The sequence below is a fragment of the Triticum urartu genome, chromosome 3A (assembly GCF_056163025.1).
Source record: "Triticum urartu cultivar PI428250 chromosome 3A, HENAU_Tu73, whole genome shotgun sequence".
In the NCBI taxonomy this organism is placed as follows: domain Eukaryota; kingdom Viridiplantae; phylum Streptophyta; class Magnoliopsida; order Poales; family Poaceae; genus Triticum; species Triticum urartu.
The window spans coordinates 463,603,989-463,630,944 of record NC_141875.1 but is presented as its reverse complement, the minus strand read 5'-3'; the positions used below and the strand labels follow the sequence as shown (position 1 = coordinate 463,630,944).

General features: G+C 45.2%; 2 protein-coding genes across 2 annotated transcripts; both read left to right on the top strand.

The window, feature by feature from the left end:
* The first annotated feature begins 2,947 nt into the window (after positions 1 to 2,947).
* Positions 2,948 to 6,701, top strand: LOC125544392 (RNA-binding KH domain-containing protein). The gene is made up of 12 exons (XM_048708070.2): positions 2,948 to 3,281; positions 3,475 to 3,551; positions 3,649 to 3,759; positions 4,000 to 4,068; positions 4,443 to 4,499; positions 4,589 to 4,627; positions 4,744 to 4,848; positions 4,930 to 5,012; positions 5,103 to 5,184; positions 5,872 to 6,015; positions 6,103 to 6,180; positions 6,335 to 6,701. The coding sequence occupies exons 1-12, from the start codon at positions 3,077 to 3,079 to the stop codon at positions 6,449 to 6,451; spliced, it is 1,167 nt and encodes a 388-aa protein (XP_048564027.1). The 5' UTR covers positions 2,948 to 3,076; the 3' UTR covers positions 6,452 to 6,701.
* Positions 6,702 to 12,360: 5,659 nt separating this feature from the next.
* LOC125544391 (beta-glucosidase 7-like) lies at positions 12,361 to 15,587 on the top strand. Its single transcript, XM_048708068.2, has 11 exons — positions 12,361 to 12,714; positions 12,830 to 12,888; positions 12,968 to 13,043; positions 13,123 to 13,194; positions 13,303 to 13,390; positions 13,758 to 14,001; positions 14,313 to 14,428; positions 14,515 to 14,732; positions 14,829 to 14,860; positions 14,944 to 15,046; positions 15,202 to 15,587. The coding sequence occupies exons 1-11, from the start codon at positions 12,456 to 12,458 to the stop codon at positions 15,474 to 15,476; spliced, it is 1,542 nt and encodes a 513-aa protein (XP_048564025.2). The 5' UTR covers positions 12,361 to 12,455; the 3' UTR covers positions 15,477 to 15,587.
* The last annotated feature ends 11,369 nt before the right edge of the window (positions 15,588 to 26,956 follow it).

The following is a 26,956-nucleotide window of genomic DNA, read 5'->3' as shown; positions in this document are numbered from 1 at the left end:
GACCTAGTGCCGAACGGACGGCACCTCCGCGTTCAACACACGTACGGTTGGGAGACGTCTCCTCCTTCTTGATCCAGCAAGGGGGAAGGAGAGGTTGATGAAGATCCAGCAGCACGACGGCGTGGTGGTGGAAGCAACGATGATCTCGGCAGGGCTTCGCCAAGCGCTGGGAGATGGAGGAGTGTCACGGGAGGGAGAGGGAGAGGCCAGGGGCTTGGGTGCGCAGCCCTCCCTCCCCCTCACTATATATAGGGTGCCTATGGGGCGGCGGCCCTAGGAGATCCAATCTCCTAGGGGGGCAGCGGCCAAGGGGTGCCTTGCCCCCCAAGGCAAGGGTGGCGCCCCCACCCCTAGGGTTTCTAACCCTAGGCGCAGGGGGAGGCCCAAGGGGGGGCGCACCAGCCCACTAGGGGCTGGTTCCCCTCCCACTTCAGCCCATGGGGCCCTCCGGGATAGGTGGCCCCACCCGGTGGACCCCCGGGACCCTTTCGGTGGTCCCGGTACAATATCGGTGACCCCGAAACCTTCCCGAAGGCCGAAACTGGACTTCCTATATATAAATCTTTACCTCCGGACCATTCCAGAACTCCTCGTGACGTCCGGGATCATCCGGGACTCCGAACAACTTTCGGGTTACCGTGTGCTAATATCTCTACAACCCTAGCGTCATCGAACCTTAAGTGTGTAGACCCTACGGGTTCGGGAGACATGCAGACATGACCGAGAAGCCTCTCCGATCAATAACCAACAGCGGGATCTGGATACCCATGTTGGCTCCCACAAGCTTCACGATGATCTCATCGGATGAACCACGATGTCGGGGATTTAATCAATCCGTATACAATTCCCTTTGTCAATCGGTACGTTACTTGCCCGAGACTCGATCGTTGGTATCCCAATACCTTGTTCAGTCTCGTTACCGGCAAGTCACTTTACTCGCACCGTAATGCATGATCCCGTGATCAATCACTTGATCACTTTGAGCTCATTATGATGATGCATTACCGAGTGGGCCCAGAGATACCTCTCCGTCATACGGAGTGACAAATCCCAGTCTCGACTCGTGCCAACCCAACAGACACTTTCGGAGATACCTGTAATGTACCTTTATAGTCACCCAGTTACGTTGTGACGTTTGGCACACCCAAGGCACTCCTATGGTATCTGGGAGTTGCACAATCTCATGGTCTAAGGAAATGATACTTGACATTCAGAAAAGCTACAACAAACGAACTACACGATCTTTGAGCTAAGCTTAGGATTGGGTCTTGTCCATCACATCATTCTCCTAATGATGTGATCCCGTTATCAATGACATCTAATGTCCATAGTCAGGAAACCATGACTATCCTTTGATCAACGAGCTAGTCAACTAGAGGCTCACTAGGGACGTGTTGTGGTCTATGTATTCACACATGTATTACGATTTCCGGATAACACAATTATAGCATGAACAATAGACAATTACCATGAACAAAGAAATATAATAATAACCATTTTATTATTTCCTCTAGGGCATATTTCCAACAGTTTCGCCACCAAGGAGCTCCTCCTCAACGGCGGTAGGGGTAGGGGCGCGCGGCTCGACGGACTCGTGTTGAGCACCGCCTGGGCGACGCCGTGCGAGCGGTCCCGTGGCGTGTCACCGGCAAACTCGCGTTTTGTCAGTGGGGCGCTCAACGTGGAGGAGTTCTTCTCGGAATGCGTTGCAGGCATGGCTCTGGCAGACGACGACGCGGCTGCGGCTGCGAGAAGAAGACATGGTCCAGGAACTCTGGTTCGTCAGGCAACTCAACCTCGATCGATAGCTCAAGGCCTTCAAAGCATACCTCAAGACGTTGTTCGTCGGGAAGCAAGAAGGAAAAGCAGACGACAAGAACGTTTTGGGCAGAGACGGCGTCCAAAATGAAGGTCGCTTGTGACAAAGAATCTCGGTGGGGCTGCCGCCGAGCGAGACTGCGTTCGGGTCGACCTGCACGTTCGGGCGGCCACCGGAAACCTCTATGAGACGGCGGCCTATCTGCTCTCGCACGTGCGCCCGCGTGCAGATGCGTCGAGTCTGCTTCCCGAGCTGGTTGTCCCTTGGTTACTGACTGATGCTACTGCTGCTATGTTGGCTTTTCCAGCGAATGATGATCTGGGTGACATTTCAGGGGGCTACAACGATGAGCTTCTGCGTGATGACCGACTGCAAAAGGAAGAGGCCCATCCCTCCGTTCGCTCCCAGGCGCACGAGTATGAACAGTACCTTAACATGCGCATGCGAGGCAACACTCCCGGCCAGGTAAGCAGCGCTCGCCTTGGCACGGTTGACGCGTCCGGCCAGGGAAGGGCGAGCGTGTGAGCGAGGCTGCGGGGTCACTGCCGAGGGCACTTGTAGACTGGGTGCGTGCACAACCGATCTTGGCCATGGCCATGTCGGCGGAGTTCAAGCTCGAGCGAGGCAACGCTACAGGTGAAGGAATTGCATAAGGAAGAAGGACAAAGGTGCGCTCGCTCAATGGGAGCTCGTAGGCGACGTTAGTGTGGCCGGGAAGCAGCAGTGTAGATGAATTTAACGCCGGCGGCCGGCAAAAGGAGACAGAAAGGCGATGGAGAAAATGGGGAAATTTCACCTGAAATCGTTCCTTGCCACTCCCTAGTCAACGTTATTAACAACCCAGTCAGCATCATTAATAGCCTAGTCAGCATCCTTAGTATGAAAACCACCTTCAATTCGATTCAAAACCATCCAAGGTTACATTTATCCGGTTTTCCAAAGTTCAGGGTGATTTATCCGGATTTGGAGTTCACGGGAATTTGATCCATCAGGGGAGATTTGAGGGGGAAAAGTATACTTTCTTCCGGACATCAGTGTTGGGCTTTTAGTTTTTGAGCGTCGGGCAGCTAGGCCGAAACCCGGAAGGCCCAAGCCCAAGCCCAAACCCTCCCACTCCTCTCTCTAATCCCCCCTCACTCTCCTCCCCTCCCGTCGGCGGCAGTACAATCGTCAACCCTAATTCGCAGCCTGGACACCACCGCCGCCTCGAGCCCCTTTAACTCGAAACCCACCTAAATCCTATCCCTCCCGGCCGTCATGGCGTCGGCAGACGAAGCGAATGCGGCGGCCGAAGGTACGGAGGGGAAGAACTGGCAGCGGAAGGGGAAGCACAAGAAGGAGAAGCCGTGGGACGATGACCCCAACATCGACCGCTGGACGGTGGAGAAGTTCGACCCCTCCTGGAACGAGGGCGGCCTGCTGGAAGTCAGCTCCTTCTCCACCCTCTTCCCCCAGTACCGAGGTGCCCAATCCCGCCCTCACCCTCATTCTCGTGCTGCTCGTTAGGAGCTACTCCCTCTGTCCCAAAATATAAGAACGTTTTTAACACTACACTAGTGTCAAAAACGTTCTTATATTATGGGACGGAGGAAGTAGTTGTAGTTTTCTAGTCACTGAATCCGTGGTTTGACGCGGCTTGTTGTTTGGGGGCGCAGAGAAGTATCTGCAGGAGACATGGCCGATCGTCAAGGGCGCACTCAAGGAGTTTGGAGTCTCATGCGAGCTCAATTTGGTATGCCACTGACTTGTTATGATTGTTTGGACTTTGCATTGTTCTTAATCTTAAGTAGTGTCATGATTCTATGGTATTTCTCTTGATTTGCGCATAGGTGGAGGGATCCATGACGGTTTCCACCACCAGGAAGACCAGGGACCCCTACATTATTCTCAAGGCCAGGGACCTGATAAAGCTCTTGTCGCGAAGTGTCCCTGCACCCCAAGTATGCATTGTTTCTGTTACCAAGCCTTAACTGTTATGCAATTTCTATTAATTATTATATGCCTTGTGGCGGCTGTATTGAAATTGTGAGGGGGGTGGTTTCCCTACCCAATAGGGCATATTGTGTCTTTTGCCACCTGTGGCCTACTTCTGCCTGCACCTATTGTATGGTCACCAACACACCTTGATGCCTTGTTCAGGAGTAGTCTCATCCATAAACTTCTATTGTGTTTTCCCACAGGCAATTAAAGTGCTCAATGATGAGATGAACTGTGATATTGTCAAGATTGGTAGCATCATAAGAAACAAGGTACACTTTGTTTCATTGTTTAACTTCAGTTTTGTACCTCTTGGTTTTGTTTGAAGGGATTGCTTTGATTTTATCTTGATTACCTTAATATTCTGCTAGGAGAAACTTTGCAAAGACAAGATTTGCATTTGCTAGGAGAAACTTTGCATTGCCAAAAGTAAAATGATGAAACCAATCACGTACGGATTCTTTTTGTGATCCAGTGTATTATGTAATTATTCTTATTAAGTTTGCACTGAGAATCACTTGTTAGTATGTGGCATCAGGACTTATTTGTGCTCTGTTGCCAATGTTAACGAAGTAATCTTTTAGCCTCAGTAAACTATTTTTGGATGGTTTGAGATTTCAGTAAACTAACGGTGTGCTATCCACAGGAAAGATTTGTCAAAAGGAGAGAACGCCTTTTGGGCCCTAACCTGTCGACCCTTAAGGTAAATATCTCACATGGTTGCTGTCCTATGGATGAATCTCTTTCAGAACAGTAGACAGCCCTTTCTGAACATGTTTTATGTTACTACAGGCTATAGAGATTTTGACTGGCTGCTACATCTTAGTACAGGTGTGCTTCATTTCTTACTTTGCACTGCATTTAAAGTTACATTGTGGGTCCACCTCCTTCAACGCTGTATCTTGGTGTTATTAACTGCCATTATTGCGTATTTTCCATCATGAAAGGGAAATACTGTGGCTGCCATGGGTTCCTTTAAGGGACTGAAACAGGTCCGGAAGATTGTAGAGGATTGCATAAAGAACATAAAGCATCCAGTGTACCACATTAAGGTGATTTGTTTTGTTTTTTAGATATAATCTCTGAAGGAATGTAAAATATGGTTTCTTATGGAGTGTTATTAAACTAAGCAGGAACTCCTTATTAAACGTGAGCTGGCTAAAAATCCTGCCCTAGCCACTGAAAGTTGGGACAGGTTTCTACCGAACTTTAAGAAGTAAGGAACTTGCATCATATTTCTGCTCGGAAGTTACTATCTCTAAAAGGTACATTGTGCATCTTCACTTCATTATTTTCTGTTTTCCAGAAAGAATGTCAAGCAAAAGAAGCCCAATACTAAGGAGAAGAAACAATACACACCCTTTCCGCCGCCTCAGCAGCCTAGCAAGGTAAAGTCAATTGTTTGTTTCACTCATTGTTTCCAGGGTTGTTGTACAGTTTGCCATATTGATTTCACCAGTTCATTCATGACTTGTTATGTGGTTAGCGGTCTTGTCCTGCACCTTTGTCTTAATAGCATCCGCAGCTGTCCATCCTATGCAGATAATTCATTAATGTTATTTTCCAAGCTATTTAAATTGGGAAACTCTTACCATCACCTGGCGGATCGCAGCGGCCGCGTCCGCCACCTCCCCGCATTGCACGTGTCCCATTGAGAGCCCGCATACCATCCTTTGTCGAACGCGCTTCTGCAACAGGAACTATGTTTCTGAAACATATGTAGTGTTGCAAAGGTCTATGTTTTGCAACAAAACTTCTCTTGCGAAGTTTTTCTGCAACAAGACCTCGGTTGCAAAAAAAAAATTGCAACAAAAACTCGGTTGCAAAAAATGCAACAAAACAACTGTTGCAAAAGATCTGTGTTGCAATGGTGGGGCGCGCTCGGTCGCTTGATACGGCAAATCTGACAGCTCGTGACCCGACGCGTAGCACGCCCCATTTAAATTTGAGTGAAGCAAAACATGTAGGCAATAGATTTTTTTCTTGTACTGTTGGGGGTTGTAAATGTTCATTTCTGCTGGATAGTTTTATTTAGTTATGTGAAACCATTGTTTAATTTGTCAATATGGATGTAGATTGATCTTGAACTGGAGAGTGGTGAGTATTTCATGAGTGACAAGAAGAAGTCAGCTAAGAAATGGCAAGAGAAGCTAGATAAGCAATCAGAGAAATCAGAAGAAAAGAAAAGAAAGAGAGAAGCTGCATTTGTTCCACCGAAGGTCAGATTTTCCTTCTGTGTATTTATTTATGCATCAGTTGGCTTCTCTTTCTCTTGCAGAGTTACTAAATCTTGTTATTTGTTTCAGGAGAACACTGCTGGTCTATCTGAATCTGCCAAAAGTACTAATGCCAACGAGATTGCTGATATCACAAAATCCTTAAAGGTACATAGCCGTTATTGTTTCATGCTTTACATATTTAGTTCGTGTCTGTTCTTTTAAACTTGTTTTGGCATTTGATCTCTGTTTTTTGAGGGAGTGTATGTGCTGTTAGTCCACTATAATAGTATTAAATAATTGCATTATTCCCTATTTGCAGAAAAAGGCAAAGAAATTCAGAAATAGTGAAGCCGAGGAAAATGTGAAAATCGAGTCATATGTTGCGAGCAATGAAGAATCACACTCCAAAAAGAAGCACAAATCATCATCCAAGTAACCGCAATATGTCAGCTACTGGGATGACATTTTTAATTGTTTCAAGTAGTTGAACTCCTGCCATTCAAGTAGGTCTTCAAGCTTCAAGCTTTAGTGGTGAAACCGACAAACCTTCAAGCTTAAGTTGTGAACACTGTAATCTGTTTGTTGGCAACTGCCGTCTGATTACTCCAGGAGTATTGCAGCTTTCTTGCATATTCCACGGCTTCTAATTTACAAGATCAGATCCGTCAGCAGTCTTTTTAGAAACATATGAAGAGCAGTTAATGATAAGTCCGTTAATTCTTCTTTTCTTCTTGAGAAATGAGAACACAAGGGTATCTCCAAGGACATCACCTCGTATGCTCGTGGACAGTTTTGGGCAGAAAATCCGCTTCAAGGGCTTACCCTACTCCCTAAGGGCATCTCTAGTGTGGTGCATCAAAACGCCCGTAAACATCTGGACACTTTGTTTACGGAAGTTTTGATGGACTGTCAGCATGTTTAGATTCCTGTAAACAGGAAGCAAAGCTGGGGGAGGTTTTTAGAGGCAAATTTGACAATTTTGACCTGTGGATGAAATCATTTCACAAAATGAACTGCTTCTAAAATAATTTCACTCAGCTGACCTTTTTAAGTGGCGCCCGACACGAAGGCGCCACACTATACTGTGCAACACCTTACAGATAGGCGCTACATGCCTGGCCAGCGCACCCCGGATTGCCTAAAAATCACTAAGTCAATGTGCAAAAGCAACCACTAGTGCAACGCCTAGAGGCTAGGCGTTACATTGCATAGTGTGGCGCCTAGCTCTCAGGCTCTGCACACTGACTTAGTAATTTTCGGATCATACGGGTGCGACGCTGGCTAGGCGTGTAGCGTCTGTCAGTCAGGTGCTGCATGTGTGGCGCCTTCGTGTCGGGCACCACTAAAAATGATCAGCTGAGTGAATTTTTTTAGGGGCAATTTATTTTGTGAAATGATTTCATCCATAAATCAAAATTGTCAAACATGCCGTTTCCAGAGGTGGACAACCGCCACATGGGACATCATAACTCACAAAAATAAAATCCCACCCGGAGCCTCGTTGCAGTTGTAGCACCACTTCGCTGCTCAGGCCTTGGACCTCTGCCGCTCCACCTGGGCGGCAGCCTCGACTTGCTTACGCTTCCCATCCACCCTGGTCCGGCCACGACCCAGGTACCCTTGGCCCTTGCACGTTGCTGTCCATGGCGGACACCACATGCGGCATGTATTCAACCAAATGCTACAGCCAAAATTATTGACGTTTATGTTGTTTAGTTTGAAGCAAACATTACAGCCAAAATTATTGACGTTTATGTTGTTTAGTTTGAAGCAAACATAATGTATGCTCGGATCACTAGGTTGCATGCGTTAGCAATGGAAGAATTTCCCATATGCTATACAAAAGGCAATGTAAGAAGCTTATCATCATTCTTAAAGCAGTTGCATCACAAGAGCTCTGGATTTGACACTTTCTTTGGGATGCCTCAGTCTTAAGTCTTACAGTGACATCAACGTGTTGTAGCGGTCTCCATTGCAAGGTTGTGTGCGGGAGAAGCTCCTTCGTGCAACTATACCATCAATGGTCATGACTACAACATGAGATATTGTCTTCGTGAGGGTATCTATCCTTCATGGGACCTTCGTCAAGACCATCTCTAATCCAAGGGGTGAGAAAAGATCTCACTTTGCCGAAAGACAAGGAGCTAGAAAGGACATGGAGAGGGCATTTGGAGTGCTCCAAGCCCGTTTTGCAATTGTTTGGGGACCTGCAAAAATATGGGATCTAGAGATGTTGTGGGAGATGATGGCAGCTTGTGTGATCATGTACAACATGAATACATGATTGTGGAGCATGTGGGTGATAGAGTTCGTCACGGTCTGAAATTTGAGCAGATGGGTGATCCTATCGATTTTCCTAGGCAGAATCCAATGACGTTTGATGAACATATTTGCCATCGAGCAACTCATAAGCATTGCAGAATGATTTGTTGAGCATTTGGGTCCTTCGTGGGGAGAACTAAAAAATGTGTCTGAATAAGTTGAATTCAAATTTGAACTATTTGCAAAAGTTCATGTTTGGATTGTAATATTTATACTTGAATTATTGTTGCACTGGAATATTTGCACATCATGATTATGGACTAAGAATGATATTTATCTTTAATTATTTTCAGTGCTTCGGATATAGGAGAAAAACAAAGGTGGACATTTGGCGAATCGCTTTGGATGGCCGGCTCCACTACCGTTGTCCGCGGACACGTCCAGACATGTCCAATAACATTTGGTTTGTCTGATTTGATGCACGGCGTTGGAGATGCCCTAAACGTCCAGATTGCTGAATCCCCCACTTTCATCCCAAATATATCAGCCCGGAGAACCCTATCTGTACCCCACATCACAACAACCCAACCCTACTCTCCCCTCTTTCTCCACCCACTGTAGCCCGTGCTTAACTCCCACCTTGATCGCCTTCGCCGTTTTTCCCTGCCATCCGCCCTCGGTGTCATTCCCCACCCTTGAAGCAGCTGTCGTCCTTGCCGCATGGATTTGTGCAGCATGGACGCGGCTGAGTGTGTGTGTTGCATGGATTTGTGCAGCATGGATGTGACCGAGGTTGTGGAATCAACCAAGAAACTGAAAAGAGGTGCATACATGACGAAGGAGGATCAATTTTTGTGCGTGGCATGAGTTGAGCTAAGAGTTGATCCAATATGTGAAGCAAAGGGGTTCAACCTATTGGACAAACATTATGACTTATTTTTATTAGATGGAAATTAAAAGGTTTTCTCACTTGCAATTTTCATCATGTGTTTCATTCATTTTTATGTTTCATATGTATTTCATTTGCTAGTTGAACTTGGCGATAACATTATACAAAAACAATGAGGGAGAGCCATTTATCTTGGCTCATTGTTGGATCAAGTTGGACAAGGTAGATAAATGGAAGGATCTCGACTTGTGAGAACTCCAATCTTGCATCCAAGAAGTAAACAATCAATGATGGCTCAAGCTCCTAACAGTAAGTTGGGGTGGATGGACATGAGAGGCAAGTGTGTGTGCGCGTGTGTGTGTGTGTGTGGGGGGGGGGCATCATGTACCCGCATGCTAAAACTGGGGCGGTGAGCTCGTTGTCGTCCTCATGGACGAGGATCATCTCCCACAAAAAGTTCACAAATGAAAAGAGAAAAAAAAGAAAGGATGGAGGAAAGATACAAGGGCTTCATGGAGAACTAGAGATCCAAGCAACGAAGGTGGAACTTGAGAAGGAGAGGATGTCCATTGAGAGAGAGAGAGAAGACCTAGCTTGAGACGGAGAAGGCAAATATGGATGCAATGAGAGAAAAAATCAAGGCCGAGCAAGTTGAGCTCGCAAGGTTCACTAAGGAGTCTAGGATCATGTTGCCAACACTAGCCTCATGGATGGCAAAGCCAAGAAGTGGTCACACATGATGAAGACCAATATCAATGCATGATGAGAAAATGGCGGCCTACTTCTACTCATCCGGTTTGAGTAAAACAATGTCACTGGACTTGTTAGGAAAATTCACTTTGGTAACTTCATGCAAGAATACCCGAATTACCCATTAAGCTCACATCAACATGCAACGACATTCATAAGATACGTTTGGGCATTGTATTCCGCTGTCATGGGACTTGTTGACCAACTTTGCGATGACATCATTGCATACGCGTTTTTTTTGCAAAATTTGCAGGTTGAGCCAAAACTCTCTGAGTTGGTTGAACTAGACTCACTCCCATGGCCTCCCCTGTCCGGTCATCTGTGGACTTCAACGGTTGGTGGAGGTTGCTACACTTGGCTGTTGCGGCGGCTGACAAGACAAGGAAGGCGGCAACTGCATGATGCACTTGTGCCAATGCGTGCGCTAGGCGTGGCATTTGGGGCACAAACATCACGGTTCGTGCACTATGGCATTAGGCGGAGCAACACAGTGTGTCGACGATTGCTCCATTTTATATAGGGGTTTATGAGGGTATTTTGCTTGGTTTAACCTTGGGTTTCACCGGTTTTCGCTATTTCACAACCGATATGCACGAAAAATGAGAAACCTTATTTCGTTGCTCGATTTGCAGGCACAAACATCTTTGGGAGGATTTGGAGCCATATTTGGGTGATTTAGGAGGAAATGCACAACTTTTCCTTTGAAGGGAATTACATCAGGTGTCAACATAAGAGAAGACGGTACACGGTATGAGCGCAACTGCTCATACCAGTGGTCGTACCAGGCACCTTTGCCTTCCCCTCATCTATGTAAGCGACTTTCATAATTGGACGAGAAGGAACATAATAACAAAAGAGGGAGAAGCACTGACCAAAGCGGAGGAAGAGAGATTCAAAGGAGAACTGCTTCACTTAGACCGTTTTGGGTTTCTCTACAAGATGATCTTCCATTCCACCATTGACACCACCACCATCATAGGAGATTCCAACTTGCATGACTAGGGTTTGTAAACTCTATTTGTACTTTGATACATCGATCACAATTTATTTAACCATTTATGTTGTCGCGAAAAACTATAGTAATATTGATACAATTCCGTTTCATTTGATCTTTGTGTTTGGTTGTTATTCTTCTCTCATGTGCGTGCAATCCCCGCTCCCCTGGGCATGAGAGAATTAGGGAATCAATGAGATACATTTGTGCCTAATCATTATGGTGATATTTTGTGAGATTGCTTTGATGATTGGCTATTAGGTTGACTATTTGTGTCATGTGTAATGCTTGTCGTCTAATTTAAGTGCCCAGACAACATGATCCAAAGACCTACATGGGTAGGCACTGATTATTCTGCGAATCCATGACCTCCATGCGACATGATTTGGTATTCGCATGGAGCCAAGACAATACGAGGAGCATAAGAAGCCATGATGTTTGGAATGTTCGTTCGATCTAACAATCTTAATTGTCGAGCCGACCATTGTTGATGGTAATGGAAGACATGATAATAGAGTGAAACAATCCCAACAAGAGGAATATGGCTATTCAAGGGTGACTTGCCTACCAAACAGTAATATAAAAGGTAACATCGGAATACTAGGTTATTTCACGTTAAATTGAAGTAAGCGACTTTACAACTAAGGAAGCAGCTTCACAACTAAGTAGTTCCACATAGTTAAATCGATTGAGTGAAATAAATGGATTGAAACATTGAAATTTGAATATGTTTCAAATGTATTGAACATTGATCTTGTTCTAAAGGGCTTGGCACCAGGAATTGAAACATATATATACCAAATCAAAACGAATATATGTTCAAAAGTTATGAGCCATTCAAAATGCCAAATGCCGCGTTGCCTTCCTGTCGTACTCATGGCGTGCTACAGTCCACCGCCTCCGATCTCCACCAGCCGCCCTACACGTCCTTGCCTGTTGGCCACTCCGGGCACCAGCTCCAATCTCGCCGAGTCAACGTTCCTCCTGGGCCATTGTGCTGCTGCCTCCAGCCACCTACCCCTGCTTCATGGGTCCTAACTGCTTCCCTTCTAGCCTTCGCTTCAGCCGCCGTGTTGCGCTGCTGCTACTCCGATCAGACAGTTCAACACTAGGTAATTTTCCTTACCGAGACCGGACTAAAATTGATGCATCAAATATTTGATGATCTAAACATTGAGTTTGGATTACAAAGAACTTAAGAGTTTGTATTGATTTCAACATTGAACTAAAATTTGATCACAAAGATAGATTTAGGTATTTTGAGAAAAAAAGTTTTAATTTTTTTGGTGTCGGAGAAAAAATATTCCAGGCTCGCACCAATACCGGACAATTTAGTTTAACACCAGTAGAATGTATTTAGTGCCACCAAACAATACAATTCCCACTCAATCCACTTTTGACATCAAATAGACTTTGTTCCGCTTTATAAATAAAGCTCAACCCACGGCAGTTTCTACGTATAATTGAAGTTCCAGCACTAGTGACTAGTGAGTGGGTGTGAACTGAGGCTGCCACTGCCCACTGCCCGCCCTGCAGCTCTGCAAGATGACCGCGAGGTCGGCGAGGTGCATGCTGCTGCTGCTTGCCCTGGTGGCGGCGTTCCATGGCCACGGTCACGGGGGAGGAGCATGCGTCCGTGCCACGAAGGCGCCAGGCCGCCCGCGCTGGCTGGGTGGGCTGAGCCGGGCGTCGTTCCCCAAGGGATTCGTGTTCGGGACGGCGACGTCGGCGTACCAGGTGGAGGGCATGGCCACAGGAGGCGGCCGCGGCCCTTCCATCCGGGACGCCTTCGCGCATACGCCAGGTGCCGCTTAATGACCTACCTCTTCCTCTTCACTTCACTTGTGCCGCCTTAAGCTAAACTCCGTTTTTTATTTTATTTCTGACGCCAGTTTCATATTCCGTGCTGCAATAAACAGGAAAAGTTGTGGGAAATCAAAACGCCGACGTTACAACAGATCAATATCATCGCTACAAGGTACGACGTCTGAAGCAAACAGAAACATACATGAGTAATCAATCTTTCACGTTTAATCCTCTTACATATGCTGGGACAGGAAGATGTTAATCTCATGAAAGGATTGAATTTCGACGCCTACCGATTTTCCATCTCATGGTCCAGAATCTTTCCGGGTATACCCCAACTTCCATATTTCTCTGACTGAACGCAAGCTGTTGATTGACACCACTGATTCATCATTTATTTCTGCAGATAGCGAGGGAAAAGTGAACGAAGAAGGTGTGGCGTACTACAACAATCTGATAGATTACCTGCTTCACAAAGGTACAGCTAGCATAGCTAGGCGTTCATTTCGACCTGTGAAACTTCCGTTGGAACCTAAATAAATACATCGATATCTCATATCTGAATGTTTCCATGAAAACTAAGCAGGCATTACTCCTTATGTCAATCTTTACCACTATGATCTCCCTCTTGCACTTGAGAAGAAGTATGGAGGCTGGTTAAATGCAAAGACAGTGTAAGTCAAACTAGCAATCGATCTTTCTATTTACTAATGTCCTAGATTTACATTCCCATTCAGAGTATTTCTAGATTTATAGTTTGGATTTAGAAGCATACAGGAAAAATTGTTTAGACAAATTACCAGTTACTCTTTTTACATGCATAATTTTCTATTAAATGTGACTTCACATATTCAAATGAACATTAGGATGCAGAAGTTTTTGTATGTTTACTCAAAAAGTAAATCGTACAACACACAATCACTTTATTTTTCTATGCCGAAGCAGCATGCGTGATTATCTTCGTAATATTTGTTCTGTAGGGAACTATTTGCAGATTACGCTAACTTTTGTTTCAAGACCTCTTTTTTTTTTCTTCTGTAGGGAACTATTTGCAGATTACGCAGACTTTTGTTTTAAGACCTTTGGCGACCGTGTAACGCACTGGTTTACATTCAACGAACCAAGTAGAGTAGCGATTGGTGGTTATGATATAGCGACGACTCCTCCCCAAAGGTGCACCAAATGCTCCGCTGGTGGGAACTCAGCAACAGAGCCTTACATTGTTGGTCATAATTTTCTCTTAGCACATGGTTATGCAGTTGCAAGATACCGGAACAACTATCAGGTTTTTTTCTACTTGAACTATAAGAGTATATTATAATATAATCAGCCTTAGGGAGTTTAGTTTGATTTAATTTTCACTTACAAAATCATTATCGAAATAATTTTGTCTTGGCGCATGGTCAATGTGCATTAATTGTGTCCAAATAGATTGTTTTTGTGATTGTGTATATATCCATGAATGTATATATAAGCATTATTGCTTCCCCAACTCACTGGGCATGTTAGTGACAAATAATCTTGAGATATCAGATTTGTCGTGAACATTGATCATTCCGTCTAGATTGGTGATAGAATAGTAGAAACAAAATGTAGGCAGCTCAGCAAGGGAAGGTTGGAATAGTTCTGGACGTCAGTTGGTACGAGGCTCTTAGCAACTCAACTGAAGACCAAGCTGCAGCTCAAAGAGCCATGGACTTCCTTGTTGGTTGGTACGGCCATACTAGTATCATGCATTTGACAAAGAGTTTTATTTAGATAAAAAAAATATATATCAATGAAAGTTGCATTGATGCAGGTTTCTTGATCCACTAATAAACGGACAGTACCCACAGATAATGCAAGACCTTGTGAAAGAGAGGTTGCCCAGGTTCACTCCTGATGAAGCTAAAGTGGTCAAGGGCTCAGCGGACTGGATCGGGGTCAATCAATACACAACTGAATTCGTAAAGGGGCAGAAATTGGTGCAGCAGAGGCCGACTAGCTACTCAGCCGATCTGCAGGTTACCTATTCATGTGAGTTTTCTTCCTGTCTTAAGCTGCAGGTTTTACTTTACACCAGTAATATATATTATTGCGCTTCATCGTTAATTTATAGCCGAAACTTTGCAGTTGAGCGAAATGGCAAACCGATTGGACCAAGGGTATGAAGCTCCTAGCTGAAACCTTTCTCAGCTTTATTTTCTCCGACCATAAGTCTTGTGGGTGCGTGAATTGCACGTTACAGGCGAATTCTAAATGGCCTTATGTCGTCCCGAGGGGGATGTACGGATGCGTGCACTACATCAGCCAGAAGTATGGAAATCCAGCGATGCTCATAACTGAAAACGGTACTGGAGTCCCATATCTCTTTGTTCCGTTTCATGCCTCTCAAGCATCTTGTCATGCGTATGTGCTAATGTCGTCGTCATCATCAACTAAAAATAAAATAAAATCCTAGATGAAAACATAACAGAAAAGTTGGAAAAACTCTTTGTGTTGCCAGGAATGGATCAACCAGGGAACCTCACCCGCGATCAGTACTTGCGGGATGCCACAAGGGTTCGGTACTACCGGAGTTACCTCCGCGAGCTGAAGAAGGCCATCGATGGCGGCGCCAACGTTCTTGGCTACTTTGCGTGGTCCCTCCTGGACAACTTCGAGTGGATGTATGGCTACACATCCAAGTTCGGCATCGTGTACGTCGACTTCAACAGCCCCACCCTAGAACGGCACCCCAAGGCGTCGGCCTACTGGTTCAGAGATCTGCTGCAACACTGATGTAGCTAGTGCCTGTGAATTAACCTGATGTTATCATCATTATGTTGAGTGTCTGCCTACTGTTCTTCGGATTGCACCATAATTCAGAGACAGGACACTGTTCTAGAGTTATCTAATGGATATAAAATATGGCAAAATGATTCAGTATTTCATTCGTGTTTGTTGCACGGATTTTGTGCTGTCTCTAGTTCATTTTACCTCAGAGACTGCCAAAAAATTCCAACGTTAATCACAAAATACAAGCCGTAGAGTAAAAAAAACAGATCTCTCGCTCAATCTCTCACGTCTCAATCTCTCTCTCTCTCAATCTTTGCGTCTCAATCTCTCTCTCTCCCTCTCTCCCTCTCTCTCTCTCTAAAGCTCTCACGTCTCAATTGCTCTCTCTAAAGCTCTTACGTCTCAATCTCTGAACTTGAAGCAATTGTAGTCTCATTCTTGATCTCTCACGTCTCTCTCTCAAACTCTCTCATGTCTCTTTTCCTCCCCACATGGAATACCGATCGATCCGTGTCCATCTCAAATTCGAGCAAGGAAGTTGGGGCATATTCCCCGTGCGTCTAGATCAGGTTCGTCCTCTCACACAAACTTGTTTGAATTTGGTTTGGATTGGCCATATATTTTCCATTGTACCTGGACTCAGGAGTACAATGATTCAAGGTCTAGGACAAGGCATAGTTGTGTTGACAAAGAATCGCTGAACAAAAACATTCAAAAGTCTGGTATATCAAGGACTCAAAATGTAACGCCCCGGCCATAGCCACCGGTTCCCGGCCATTACGCACATCTTCTGTGCGCAGTTTGTGCTTACTCGTGCACACCCGGGACCAACTTCCTGGTCGGCCACCCATCCTAAAATTATTGCAAGCCAAGCACACTTAACTTTGGAGTTCTTTTCGAATGGGCTCCCGGAAAAGAAGGAGTCATCCTCGTCAGCCCATCAAGAACGTTCCCTCTTGGCACACGTATGCGCGTCGAGTGCAGCATATGTGCCATGTCATGTGCCACAACGGGCCACACGTGCCAAGAGCCACATGTCCGTGCACCTGACCGCGCATGCCCGTGTAACCGTGAGGGTCGGCTCTGATAGCAATTGTAACACCCCGGCCATAGCCACCGGTTCCTGGCCGTTACGCCTGGAGGGATCTAGTCTGGCCCCACGGACCAACACCAGTCTTTTCTGCGCACTTTGTCCTCTCACTCGTGCGCACCCGGGACCAACTTCACAGTCGGTCACCCATCCTAGAATTACTCCAAACCAAGCACACTTAACTTTGAAGTTCTTTTCGAATGGGCTACCGAATAAGAAGGAATTCCTTGTTGATATGAGTAGTATATCTTTCCTATTAAACCAGACTCTCACACAAAAGACAAGTCGTTCATTAGCTATCCAATCATTTAGGATGTAGTATAATAGATGCGAGCATCAGATTTGTACTTTACATGAACTTTGTCATTATTTAAGATTGTTTTTAATGAATTTAAACACATACCTTTGCATTAGTAAAGTTATTGTTCTCTCTATTAATCAAGAGTAAGTGTTTACTAGGTGGGCCGGAGGCCTCGGCATACCAAATTTGAGGTGGTTGAACACCGCGATGATGGCAAGATGGCCATGGCTGCAGCGTACTGACCTTACAAGGCCCTGGGCAGAATTCCAAATCACGACCTCAACGGAATCAAGAGCACTCTTCCGGGCTGCGACCACAGCTACGGTAGGACATGGAAATGACATACTATTTTGGGAGGACAAGTGGGTTGACGGCTACAGAATCCAGGACCTAGCACCCATGCTATACTCGAGGGTGCCAAGGCAAACGAGATCAACACGAACGGTCGCGGAGGCATTTTCAAATCACTCATGGGCGGAGGACGTTAGGCCGGAGCTTACGACCGACACACTGCACCAGTTCTTGGGCTTATGGCAGCGAGTGGAGGGCGTAGTCCTGCATGAGGATGCACAAGATAAGATACTTTGGGCGTGGGAGAAGGATGGCATGTTTTCGGCAAGATCGGCGTACGCGGCCAAGTTCGCGGGACTAGAGGTTGCACCAACGGCGGAGTTCACGTGGAAGTCAAGGGCACCCCTACAGCATCGGTTCTTCGCTTGGCTGGCCATAAGGAATAGGTGCTGGACATCCGACCGCCTTGCTAGAAGGGGACTGCCTCACCAAAGCTTGTGCCCATTCTGCAACCAACATGAGGAGACCATCACCCACATCATGATCGGCTGTGTCTTCGCTAGAGAGGTTTGGAGCAAGGTGTGCCAGGCCCTGGATCAACCAGAACGTGCCCCAACGGTGACAGAGTCCCTTTCGGAGTGGTGCATCAGGCAGGAAGAAATTGGTCATCATCGGAAGCTCGTTAGGACAATCTCTATCTTGGTCCTCTGGGAGCTGTGGCTTCACCGTAATGCAGTGGTATTCGACGGAGAGGCGCCATCCACACACAAGGTGCTCAAGGCCATTGAACGCGAAGTCAGAGCATGGAAACAGGCAGGATTACTGCGAGGGGAAGTCGAAGCGTTTGTGCTGGGACTTGCAGTGTGGGAGAATAGTGAGTAGTCCTTAAAGGAGTAGTGGTCGAGTGGGATGGCCGAGGGCTTCCTGTATATAACAGTGTAATCTCATTTGTGGAGGGTTTCTACCATTTCCTTCTATAATATATGATATGCACACTCATGCGTATTCGATATAAAAAAGAGTAAATGTTTAGTGTAATCCTGAATAGTCTTAAACAATTTGATTTAGGCACCTTAGTTGCTTGCTATATGAAGAAAGCATTACAGCCAAAAGAATAATTCCGATATGGTTAATAGTTGAGTTTACATGTGTGAGAATGATGTATACTTGAAACAAAGTTTGGAAACTAAAATATGACCTCAAATAAAATGTACTTCTACGAATATCAGCTATGTGCCCATCATCATATGTTTTCTCCTTGCCGCGAGCCACACATAGTAAATTGTACCATCATGCTCTGTCGGGATTCTATTCCTTGGACTAAGTCGCATATACTACCTTTGTCCCAAAATATAGTGTATACATATTTTTTTGGTCAAAGTTTGTTGGTGTAATTACCTGCACCTTCTGTTTTAGAGATTGCTGTCATAAACATTAAGGGAGTGATTTGTTTGCTACTGCACATAGAGATAAATAGTCCCGGGTGTATCGGGAAGATTGTCATAATCTTCCGAGAAGTTTGCTATGAACTACAGTGAAAGTCTTTTGCGATGTAGAGAAGATTAATAGATTTCGAGGAGTTTGATTTCGAGAGGATTGTGTTTCAGAGATGACCCCCAAAAAGGATCGCTGACGTGAAAGTAATTGGTACGGGAGACGTCCAAGAAGAAATGACAGCAGCCTTGAAGATTGAAAACGAAGTGAAGACATGGCATTTGTTTCGTCGTTTCATTTTTTCCTTGAGTCATAGGGCCACCGTACTATTAAGAGGGTATAAGTATTTTGAGACATATGTCTGTTGTGCTGCTTAACCGAAACGTATCCTATAAGAGTTGAGAAAAATCTCTTTGTGCTTTGGTACATTTACTTGTCAGCCAGAGACGGAGATCTTCTGGGCTGCGAGAGAAATGCTTCGAACCAAGGAGTCAGCTTTGCTTATTCCTCAAGTAAAGTTGTCATGTGCGCTCAAAATCCGACTATTGAAAACGTGTCGGTTGGCCATTGGCTGGACCGCGTGTCCTAAATGGTCATTTCCCTTTTGGGAAGGCCGTGGCTATAAATAGTCACCCCGCACCAATGTTATTCGTTGGCTGCTCTGATTGAGATTCTGATAAGATTTAAGTTTAAAATCCACTGAGAGAAAATCAAGAGTCAATACTCAGGTAGTGGTTGAGTATCACAGTAGATATGAGTTAAGAGTTCTTGTGCCTATTACTCTTGAGAGCTGCTAACTCTCTAGATGGTTATGTGTCAGCTTGAGTGACGAAGAGTAATTATCGTCTCCAAGTCAAAGTCTTCAGCAACTAAGAGTCATTCTGATTTGTGAAGAAAGTCTGTTGAAGGTTTGGAGATCGCTGAGAAGAATCTACCACGAGTAAAATCAATTGAAGTCTGCTCAACTTCACGTTGAGAAGAATAAGAAGGAGGGAGGTTTGCTCCCATTTCAATCACAAGTTCCTCCAACCGGACGTAGCTCTTTTGCAGAAGAGTGAACTGGTCCACCAATTCTTCTGTCACCATTGAGCACCACTGGTTATTTCTCAGTCCGTATTCATCTTTAGTGATTATTTCTCGGCTGAATTGTGTATCATGTGTTGTTCTTCGGTTCAAGTGCGCCTGATCACCTTTCAATCAAATCCATTAGTATTGTGACTATGTTATTTGTTGGAAATATGCCCTAGAGGCAATAATATTTGTATTATTATATTTCCATATTCATAATTATAGAGTTTATATTCTATGCTATAATTGCTATGATCCTAGAATATGCAATTCAGTGAAAAGCTCATATGCACGTGTGGAATGATAAACGGTTAAATAAAAGGTTCCTAGTCTTGCCTCTAGGACTAGCTCAAGTGTTGTTGGTGATTATGCTTTTCGTATCTTAGGATATCGTTAAGTGTTAAAGGATAGTCCTAAAACAACATTGAAATTATGACATTGGAAGTGTTGGGGATCGTTGCAGAAATTAAAATTTTCTACGCATCACCAAGATCAATCTATGGAGAGATTAGCAACGAGAGAGAGGGGAGTGTATCTTCATACCCTTGAGGATCGCGAAACGGAAGTGTAACAAGAACGCGGATGAAGGAGTCGTACTCGCAGCGATTCAGATCGCGGTTGATTCCGATCTAAGCGCCGAACAACGGCGCCTTCACGTTCAACACACGTGCAGCACGGGGACGTCTCCTCCTTCTTGATCCAGCAAGGGGGAAGGATAAGTTGGGGAAGAACTCCGGCAGCACGACGGCGTGGTGGTGGAGCTCGCAGTTCTCCGGCAGGGCTTCGCCAAGCTCAACGGAGGAGGAGGGGTGTTGCAGAGGGGAGGGCTGCGCCTTGGATGTGGTGCCGCTGCCCTCCCTCCACCCCCGATTTATAGGGTGAAGGGGAAAGGGGGCCAGCCCCTCTAGATGAGATCTAGAGGGGGGGGGCAAGGGGAGGGGGCTTGCCCCCCAAGCCAAGGGGGCGCCCCCTTTAGGGCCCCCCAACCCTAGGCGCATGGGCCCTAGGGGGGGATGGCGCCCAGCCCCCTTAGGGGATGGTTTCCTTCCACATACAGCCCATAGGGCCCTCCGGGGCAGGTGGACCATCCCGGTGGACCCCCGGAACCCCTTCGGTGGTCCCAGTACAATACCGATAAACCCCCGAACACTTCCGGTGACCGTACGATGACTTTCCATATATAAATCTTCACCTCTGGACCATTCCGAAACTCCTCGTGACGTCCGGGATCTCATCCGGGACTCCGATCAACATTCGGTAACTGCATACTATTTCCCATAACAACTCTACCGTCACCGAACCTTAAGTGTGTAGACCCTACGGGTTCGGGAATCATGCAGACATGGCCGAGACATCTCTCCGGCCAATAACCAACAGCGGGATCTGGATACCCATGTTGGTTCCCACATGTTCCACGATGATCTCATTGGATGAACCACGATGTCGGGGATTCAATCAATCCCGTATACAATTCCCTTTGTCTACCAGTATGATACTTGCCCGAGATTCGATCGTCGGTATCCCTATACCTTGTTCAATCTCGTTACCGGCTAGTCTCTCTACTCGTTCTGTAACACATCATCCCATGTCCTTGATCACATTGAGCTCATTATGATGATGTCTTATCGAGTGGGCCCAGAGATACCTCTCCGTCACACGGAGTGACAAATCCCAGTCTCTATTCGTGCCAACTCAACAAACACTTTCGGAGATACCCGTAGTGTGCCTTTATAGCCACCCAGTTACGTTGTAACGTTTGGCACACCCAAAATATTCCTACGGTATCCGGGAGTTGCACAATCTCATGGTCTAAGGAAATGATACTTGACATTAGAAAAGCTTTAGCAGACGAACTACATGATCTTGTGCTATGCTTAGGATTGGGTCTTGTCCATCACATCATTCTCCTAGTGATGTGATCCCGTTATCAACGACATCCAATGTCCATGGTCAGGAAACCGTAACCATCTATTGATCAACGAGCTAGTCAACTAGAGGCTCACTAGGGACATGTTGTGGTCTATGTATTCACACATGTATTACGATTGCTGGATAACACAATTATAGCATGAACAATAGACAATTATCATGAACAAGGAAATATAATAATAACCATTTTATTATTGCCTCTAGGGCATATTTACAACAGTCTCCCACTTGCACTAGAGTCATTAATCTAGTTACGTTGTGATGAATCAAACACCCATAGAGTTCTAGTGTTGATCATGTTTTACTCGTGGAAGAGGTTTAGTCAATGGATCTGCGACATTTAGGTTTGTATGCACTTTACAAATATCTATGTCTCCATCTTGAACATTTTCATGAATGGAGTTGAAGTGACGTTTGATATGCCTGGTCTTCTTGTGAAACCTGGGCTCCTTGGCCAGGGCAATAGCTCCAGTGTTATCACAGAAGAGAGCCATCGGGCCCAACGCATTGGGAATAACTCCTAGGTCGGTAATGAACTCCTTCATCCAGATTACTTCATGTGCTGCCTCCAAGGCTGCCATGTACTCCGCTTCACATGTAGATCCCGCCACAACGCTTTGCTTGCAACTGCACCAGCTGACTGCCCCACCATTCAAAATATACACGTATCCGGTTTGTGACTTGGAGTCATCCAGATTTGTGTCAAAGCTAGCATCGACGTAACCCTTTACGACAAGCTCTTCGTCACCTCCATAAACGAGAAACATATCCTTAGTCCTTTTCAGGTACTTCAGGATATTCTTGACCGCTATCCAGTGTTCCATGCCGGGATTACTTTGGTACCTTCCTACCAAACTTACGACAAGGTTTACATCAGGTCTAGTACACAGCATGGCATACATAATAGACCCTATGGCCGAGGCATAGGGGATGACACTCATCTTTTCTCTATCTTCTGCCGTGGTCGGGCATTGAGCGGTGCTCAATCTCACACCTTGCAATACAGGAAAGAACCCCTTCTTGGACTGACCCATATTGAACTTCTTCAATATCTTGTCAAGGTACGTGCTTTGTGAAAGACCAATGAGGCGTCTCGATCTATCTCTATAGATCTTGATGCCTAGTATATAAGCAGCTTGTCCAAGGTCCTTCATTGAAAAACACTTATTCAAGTAGGCCTTTATGCTTTCCAAGAGTTCTACATCATTTCCCATCAATAGTATGTCATCCACATACAATATGAGAAATGCTACAGAGCTCCCACTCACTTTCTTGTAAACACAGGCTTCTCCATAAATCTGCGTAAACCCAAACGCTTTGATCATCTCATCAAAGCGAATGTTCCAACTCCGAGATGCTTGCACCAGCCCATAGATTGAGTGCTGGAGCTTGCATACCTTGTCAGCATTCTTAGGGTCGACAAAACCTTCCGGCTGCATCATATACAGTTCTTCCTTAAGGAAACCATTAAGGAAAACCGTTTTGACGTCCATTTGCCATATCTCATAATCATAGAATGCGGAAATTGCTAACATGATTCCGACGGACTTCAGCTTCGCTACGCGTGAGAAGGTCTCATCGTAGTCAACCCCTTGAACTTGTCGATAACCCTTAGCGACAAGTCGAGCTTTATAGATGGTCACATTGCCATCCGTGTCTGTCTTCTTCTTAAAGATCCATTTATTTTCTATGGCTCGCCGATCATCGGGCAAGTCTGTCAAAGTCTATACTTTGTTTTCATACATGGATCCTATCTTGGATTTCATGGCTTCAAGCCATTTGTTGGAATCTAGGCCCGCCATCGCTTCTTTATTGTTCGAAGGTTCACCGTTGTCTAACAACATTATTTCCAGGACAGGGTTACCATACCATTCTGGTGTGGAACGTGTCCTTGTGGACCTACGAAGTTCATTAGTAACTTGATCCGAAGTTCCTTGATCATCATCATTAACTTCCTCTCTCACCGGTGCAGTCACCACAGAAACATTTTCTTGAGCTGCGCTACTTTCCGGTTCAAGAGGCAGTACTTCATCAAGTTCTACTTTCCTCCCACTTACTTCTTTCGAGAGAAACTCTTTCTCTAGAAAGGATCCATTCTTGGCAACAAAGATCTTGCCTTCGGATCTGAGGTAGAAGGTATACCAAATAGTTTCCTTAGGGTATCCTATGAAGACGCATCTTTCCGACTTGGGTTCGAGCTTTTCAAGTTGAAGTTTCTTGACATAAGCATCGCATCCCCAAACTTTCAGAAACGACAGCTTAGGTTTCTTCCCAAACCATAATTCATACGGTGTCGTCTCAACGGATTTCGACGGAGCCCTATTTAAAGTGAATGCGACAGTCTCTAAAGCATAACCCCAAAATGATAGCGGTAGGTCGGTAAGAGACATCAGAGATCGCACCATGTCTAATAGAGTGCGATTACGACGTTCGGACACACCATTACGCTGAGGTGTTTCAGGCGGCGTGAGTTGTGAAACAATTCCACATTTCCTTAAGTGCGTGCCAAATTCGTGACTCAAATATTCCCCTCCACGATCTGATCGTAAGAACTTTATTTTTCCTGTCACGTTGATTCTCAACCTCACTCTGAAATTCCTTGAACTTTTCCAAGTTCTCAGACTTGTGTTTCATTAAGTAGACATACCCATATCTACTTAAGTCATCAGTGAGGGTGAGAACATAACGATAACCACCGCGAGCCTCAACGCTCATTGGACCGCACACATCAGTATGTATGATTTCCAATAAGTTGGTTGCTCGCTCCATTGTTTCGGAGAACGGAGTCTTGGTCATTTTGCCCATGGGGCATGGTTTGCAGGTGTCAAATGATTCATAATCAAGAGACTCCAAAAGTCCATCTGCATGGAGTTTCTTCATGCGTTTGACACCAATGTGACCAAGGCGGCAGTGCCACAAGTATGCGGGACTATCATTGTCAACCTTACATCTTTTGGCATTCACACTATGAATATGTGTAACATCATGTTCGAGATTCAATAAGAATAAACCATTGACCAGCGGGGCATGACCATAAAACATATCTATCATATAAATAGAACAACCATTATTCTCAGATTTAAATAAGTAGCCATCTCATATTAAATGAGATCCAGATACAATGTTCATGCTCAAAGCTGGCACTAAATAACAATTATTGAGGTTTAAAACTAATCCCGTAGGTAAATGTAGAGGTAGCGTGCCGACGGCGATCACATCGACCTTGGAACCTTTCCCGACGCACATCGTAACCTCATCCTTTGCCAGTCTCCGCTTATTCCGCAGCTCCTGTTTTGAGTTACAAATATGAGCAACCGCACCGGTATCAAATACCCAGGAGCTACTACGAGTGCTGGTAAGGTACACACCAATAACATGTATATCATATATACCTTTGGTATTGCCGGCCTTCTTATCCGCTAAGTACTTGGGGCAGTTCCGCTTCCAGTGACTGTTTCCCTTACAATAAAAGCACTCAGTCTCAGGCTTGGGTCCATGCTTTGGCTTCTTCACGGCAACTGGCTTACCGGGCGCGGCAACTCCCTTGTCGTCCTTCTTGAAGTTCTTCTTACCCTTGCCTTTCTTGAAACTAGTGGTTTTATTGACCATCAACACTTGATGTTCCTTTTTGATCTCCACCTCCGCTGATTTCAGCATTGAATATACCTCAGGAATGGTTTTCTCCATCCCCTGCATATTGAAATTCATCACAAAGCTCTTGTAGCTAGGTGGGAGCAACTGAAGGATTCTGTTAACGACCGCGTCATCCGAGAGATTAACTCCCAGCTGAGACAAGCAGTTGTGCAACCCAGACATTTTGAGTATGTGCTCGCTGACAGAACTATTCTCCTCCATCTTACAACTATATAACTTGTCGGAGACTTCATATCTCTCGACCCGGGCATGAGTTTGGAAGACCATTTTCAGCTCTTGGAACATCTCATATGCTCCATGTTGCTCAAAACGCTTTTGGAGCCCCGGTTCTAAGCTGTAAAGCATGCCGCACTGAACCAGGGAGTAATCATCACTACGCGACTGCCAGACGTTCATAATGTCTTGAGTTTCTGGGAAAATGGGCGCTTCACCTAGCGGTGCTTCAAGGACATATGCTTTCTTGGCAGCTATGAGGATGATCCTCAAGTTACGGACCCAGTACGTATAGTTGCTACCATCGTCTTTCAGCTTGGTTTTCTCTAGGAATGCGTTGAAGTTGAGGGCAACATTAGCGTGGGCCATTTGATCTGCAAGACATATTGCAAATATTTTAGACTATGGTCATGATAATTAAGTTCATCTAATCAAATTATTTAATGAACTCCCACCCAGACAGACATCCCTCCAGTCATCTAAGTGATACATGATCCGAATCGACTAGGCCGTGTCCGATCATCACGTGAGACGGACTAGTCATCAACGGTGAACATCTCCATGTTGATCGTATCTACTATATGACTCATGTTCGACCTTTCGGTCTCTCGTGTTCCGAGGCCATGTCTATACATGCTAGGCTCGCCAAGTCAACCTAAGTGTTTTGCATGTGTAAATCTGGCTTACACCCTTGTATTCGAACGTTAGAATCTATCACACCCGATCATCACGTGGTGCTTCGAAACAACGAACCTTCGCAACGGTGCACAGTTAGGGGGAACACTTTCTTGAAATTTCAGCGAGGGATCATCTTATTTATGCTACCGTCGTTCTAAGCAAATAAGATGTAAAAACATGATAAACATCACATGCAATCAAATAGTGACATGATATGGAAAATATCATTTTGCTCCTTTTGATCTCCATCTTCGGGGCGCCATGATCATCATCGTCACCGACATGCCACCATGATCTCCATCATTGTGTCTTCATGAAGTTGTCTCGCCAACTGTTACTTCTACCACTATGGCTAACGTTTAGCAATAAAGTAAAGTAATTACATGGTGTTATCATTGACACACATGTCATACAATAAATTAAACAACTCCTATGGCTCCTGCCGGTTGTCATACTCATCAACATGCAATTCGTGATTCCTATTACAGGAACATGATCAATCTCATACATCACATATATCATTCATCACATCCTTTTGGCCATATCACATCACACGACATATGCTGCAAGAACAAGTTAGACGTCCTCTAATTGTTGTTGCAAGTTTTTACGTGGCTGCTATAGGTTTCTAGCAAGAATGTTTCTTACCTATGCCAAAACCACAACGTGATATGCCAATTTCTATTTACCCTTCATAAGGACCCTTTTCATCAAATCCGATCCGACTAAAGTGGGAGAGACAGACACCCGCTAGCCACCTTATGCAACTAGTGCATGTCAGTCGGTGGAACCTGTCTCACGTAAGCATACGTGTAAGGCCGGTCC